Source organism: Dipodomys ordii, unplaced genomic scaffold (assembly GCF_000151885.1).
Source record: "Dipodomys ordii isolate 6190 unplaced genomic scaffold, Dord_2.0 Scaffold4, whole genome shotgun sequence".
NCBI classification, from domain to species: domain Eukaryota; kingdom Metazoa; phylum Chordata; class Mammalia; order Rodentia; family Heteromyidae; genus Dipodomys; species Dipodomys ordii.
The window spans coordinates 14,721,972-14,727,265 of NW_012267220.1; the positions used below are offsets into that span (position 1 = coordinate 14,721,972).

At 36.6% G+C, this 5,294-nt stretch overlaps 1 protein-coding gene across 1 annotated transcript in view; it reads left to right on the forward strand.

The window, feature by feature from the left end:
• Positions 1–3,098, forward strand: part of Trappc11 (trafficking protein particle complex 11) — a 38,922-nt gene extending 35,824 nt beyond the window's left edge. Inside the window, exons 29-30 of the mRNA XM_013023879.1 lie at positions 903–1,070; positions 2,840–3,098. Coding sequence (XP_012879333.1) covers positions 903–1,070; positions 2,840–2,884 — 213 coding nt within the window. The 3' untranslated portion in view covers positions 2,885–3,098. The remainder of the gene's footprint in view (positions 1–902; positions 1,071–2,839) is intronic.
• The last annotated feature ends 2,196 nt before the right edge of the window (positions 3,099–5,294 follow it).

Consider the following 5,294-nt stretch of genomic DNA (forward strand, 5'->3'; position numbering starts at 1 on the left):
TATATATAAAGTATTTCTGATATATCATATGCATATATATGTGTGCACATATCTCAGTTACAAATGAATACACTTTGCTCAAACATCCTGATGTTTTCAGGTATTTATTTATAAATTGTTATGAAATATAACAATACTAAATCATACAATTTTCATTCTTTAAAAATATTATTAAGATTCCAAACACCTTTTTTCCTGAAGTTGATTGTATAAGCAAGTGGTAAAATCACTAAAAGAAAACAAACAGAAACAACTGGCTTGTGTTACCTTGACCCATCTATAGAGAGTCATATTTGTGTGTGTGTACCTAGGGCTTAAACTCAGGACCTTGGTGCTTTCCTCGCACTTTTTGCTCAAGACTAGTGCTCTACCACTTGAGCTTTCCTGGCTGGCTTTGAACTGTGACCTTAGATCTCAGCTCCCTGAGAAGCTATGATTACAGGTGTGAACCACCAGCCTCTGGCAAGAGTCATATTTTAATGAATTTCCTTAACATCTTGGAAACATAATATCTACCTTACCTAAACCAAAATCGTAACCTGACTATTGCTGTCTACTTCAGTAGGTGTAGTTGCTTTTAGATCATGATAAAAACTGAGACATCATGATTCATATAGATAGAAGCTGAGAAATCATGCTATGTAAATTTGTTAATACATTCCTATATGCCTTATCCTAGCCTCCAACTGATTTAGGCCGTACATTTTAGAATCCTGGAAGGAAGAATAGAGGAAAAAGTGAATATTTCATTGAAAATAGTTAGATGTTTATCTTTTGTAAATAATTGAGCTAAATATATATGTATGTGTATAGATTTTACATATGTGTGTGTGTGTGTGTATATATATATATATATACAAGTATATGTGTTTAATTATTTTTCTCTAACCATTTATGATTAGATTCGATTACGCATTCTACCTGGCACCGAACAGGAAATGTTATACAATTTCTATCCTCTAATGGCAGGATACCAGCAACTACCGTATCTCAACATCAACCTACTTAGATTTCCTAACTTCACAAATCAGCTGCTCAAACGTTTTATACCTACCAGTATTTTTGTAAAGGTATGGCTCAAATTTTCTGGTCTTTAAAAGTCATTGTTTTAAAAGCAGACTTTTTTTTATGTAAACCTCACTGAATAGTTTGTGACAGTGATAGTTTTGTCTTGTATTATCTGAATTTTGAAGATTATCATTCATTGCTATAGTAGCATTTATATAAGCTAAAGCCAAAATCCAAGATTTTTATCCCCTTAGATAATTAATGATTCCTTAAGTATCCTTGAATATGCTCTTTCTGTGGCTTAGTTAAGTATGTTTTAATGCTATAGTTTGTAACTAGTTTTTATCAAATATATTAACTTTCTAAATATGTCTTGACCTCCCTAATTCTTTTTTTTTTTGGGGTCCGGTCGTGGGGCCTGAACTCTGGGCTTGGGTGCTGTCCCTCAGCTCTTCAGCTCAAGGCTAGCGCTCTACCACTTGCGCCTCAGCGCCACTTCCGGCTTTTTTCTTTTTGCTTATGTGGTGCTGAGGAATCGAACCCAGGGCCTCAGGCATGCAAGGCAAGCACTGTACCACTGAGCCATCTTCCCAGCCTCCCTAATTCTTTATAATTCTTTTTTTTTTTTTTTTTTTCGTTTTTTGGTCGGTTGTGGGGCTTGAACTCTGGGCCTGGGTGCTGTCCCTGTGCTCTTCAGCTCAAGGCAAGCGCTCTACTACTTGAGCCATAGCGCCACTTCCCATTTTCTGGTGGTTAATTGGAGATAAATGTCTCACAGACTTTCCTGCCTGGGATGACTTTGAACCATGATCCTCAGATCTCAGCCTCCAGAGTAGCTAGAATTATAGGTGTGAGCCACTGACACCTGGCTCTATAATTTGTTAATACCTACATTCGAGTCTCTTTGAGAGACTCTTCTGAATACCTACATGTGAGTCTTTCTGTCAGAAACTGTACACTGATAAATGGATCAGTCTTAAGGAATGATTCAGTTTCTAGAATACCTATGATGATCATTTGATCATACTCAGCATATAAGAGAAGGACAAATACTTGGCTCACTTTCCCCCTTTGACTTGGTCACTCCCAGATACCTAGAAGGCTGTTGTTCTTCCAGACAGTTCTGTCCTTCATATTGCTATTGTATTACTACATTATATTAACCATTATATTACTACATCTGTGACTCTTGGGTGCCCTCTTACACATTTATACCCTCCTTTGGAATGATGTGTTATATTACTCACTACTTGCTTTTTTGTGTCTGCCTCACTTAAGTTTTGGAGGATTTTTCCTTGTTCAGGATTTAGTATATTATAAATTTGTCTGTATCAATGACCCCAAACTCTTCTTGCCTTTATCTTTGTAGGCTTACTCATATAGCTTCTTTTGCATCTAGAAAACACTTCATTAAACATACTTAACGTTTGAAATTTAAGAGAGCCTTGAGCAAAGAGAGAAAGAATAAAGCATCAGTTAGGCAGGAGTGATAACTAGCTTCCATTTCTCATGCTGTGGTGATAAATTGGCAGGAGATTGTTGAGCACAAGACAGAGAGGGAAGTTTTAGCTGAAGTGGATTCAGTAGTTCAAGTATATGGTCAGCTGGAGATGTCTGCCATTGGTATTAGAGTAGTGGGCCCACATAGTACCAGACTATGCAGTAACCACCAGGTTTAGGTAAAGAAACAGTAAAAGAGGGAGGACAATTAGATATTTATGCACATTTATTCTGATTTTGTAAAATTGCTCCAAGAATTCACACATCCTTTCAATTAACAGAGCTTACCATTACTCCTTTGTAATCTCATTTTGTTTTTTCCACTGTGAAGCCACAGGGTCGACTCATGGATGATGCCTCTATTGCTGCAGCTTGATGGTCAAGACCAGAAGACTTGTTCTTACAGAGGACTCAGGCAGAGCTAACACAGGTGTCTTACGATGACCTGTAGCTTTGATCATGGTAAAAAAAAAAAATCATCTTTTCTATTTTTTAATGGATGTCATATCAACTATTCAGAGGAATTATTGCTGAAAATACTAGGAAAATCACCCTGTCTTATAGTTTCACTAATAAAAATTTGAAATCTTTGTCAGTGTGATGTGAAAGGGTGTCAGACAATTGTTACTGTGGAAAGTCATTTTATGAACAGTAAATTCTTAAAGTAAGTAAGTGATTTGTCTGTGCAATATCAGTGGTAAGATAGGCATCCTAAATATGATCAGACAGAGAAGAGAGTACATGCAGTATCTGTACCACGAAAGTACTGAATCTCTGGTGAGTGTCCTAAGAGTTGACCAGTCTAAAGAGAACCCATCCTAATTGCCACTCATGATCAGAGAGCAGTATATACTGCTGTGTGACTGACATAGGAAAACTCCAGACAGTTTTAATGAAAGCAGTTTTAAAAGACGTCAAAATGTTTTTATTGATCAAAAAGTGTGAGAGAGCTGTTGTAAGCGGCTCATTGAGAGTTGAACTTCATTGTAGCCTTGTTGGGTTTATGGAAAAGGAAGAAAGCCACAGGACTGCTCATTCAGTCTTGGGAAGATCTTGTTGATTCTGCACAAGCAAAAATGACCAGTCCATCCTCAGTTGACTGAATGTTGTGTGATAGACCTTCTCCACAGCAGGGGTGGAATGCTCTTGTTTCACTGCAGAGTTCACAGATGCACTGCAATTTTGGAATCAGCATATAGATTCCAAGTCCTGTTTGTATATAACCTTATTCTTTGACTTTTGAAAAGTTAATTTTTATGTCTATATTTAAAGTCCTTGTATTAGTCAATGATTCATGTTCAGCATTATTTGAACCATTTGCTATTACAGAAAGAAAAATACTTAATTTGTATTTAATAAAACTGGTGTAGGAAAAAAAAAAGTTTGAGAGAGGGTATCATTTATAAAGTAGGTTCTTCTTTCTGAAAGAACCTGAACTGCAAAGACCTGATAATAGCAGCATGATTCCTAAACTTCCTGACAATGACTCAGGTCTGAATAACAGCTTTTTAGTTCCATGGAGTGGTTTCAAAAGAACTATTTGGAATTCTTGAAATTAATGTAAATTAAAAAAATTAGAGTATTATTTTCTTTGTTAAAATATCTGAGTAAGTTTTAACTACCTGATTTCTTAGAAAATTTTATTATTTAAAAAGTGTAGCCATTGTAAAAAGGAAATAGTAAATAAATATGTTCTCTCAACTACACTTGTAGATATTCCTTTATTTTAAACTTGTTTTATTTCAGCTTCATTAAACAACTTCGACTAAGTGGTTCATGAGGTGGAGTAGAAAGGCAGGATTGGGACCTGGGTATCATATTCTAGAGCTGGCTGTCCACCTTTCCTAAGACTTGGACACTGGAATGGGCTTTCTTGGGAGGACATGCTTCTTTAAGTAGAGGCCATTGGAGAGTGAGTGAGAGTCAGCTCATTGGGATCAAATCCCAACTCTGAAGCTCTCTGTTTAGATTACTGTTACGTAGCCCCTGTGTGTCTGGCTTTTCTCTGGGGTGCTGTAGATTGATACCCAAAGAGTGTTGGATATTAATACCAATAATCGGCAGCCCCTGACCTAACGTTTGTCCTCAACTGGTGACATCTGTTATCTCTTTTCATGAGAAGGCTGAACAGGACTTTATGCAGCTCCTAGACAACTCCATATTACCAGAATTTGTTACATATATTACACAATCTAGTACACATGTGAGGGTATACATATATCCAAACAAGTATGCTTATATAAGTATGTAAAACTATAGACAGGAGTTTCAAGAGGTAATACTTGTAACTGTATTCTATTTATATACTACTGTGTTTTAAAAATTCCCTCATTGTAACCTGCTGAACCAGTTTCATGACTGACACATTAATGGGATGTAACCTATTGTTTAAAAGTACTTTAGAGCTTCTGCATGGCAAAGGACATAGCTAGCAAGATAATAGAAAGCCCACGGTCTAGGAGAAGGTCTTCACTAGCCACACATGGACAAGGATCTCATATCTAAAATATACCTGAAACTCAAAAAATTAAATCCTCCAACAACAAATCCTCAAAGAAACAACTGCCCAAGAAATAAGTGGGCTAAAGACTTAAATAGAAACTTCTCTCAAGTGGAAATAAGAATGACCAATAGACACATGAAGAAATGCTCAACCTCTTAGCCATAAAAGAAATGCAAATCAAAACACCATTGAGATTCCACATCACCACAGTTAGACAATGACTATAATCAAGAACCCTAATAACAACAGAGGCTGGAGGGGATGTGGCCAGAAGGGAACCTTA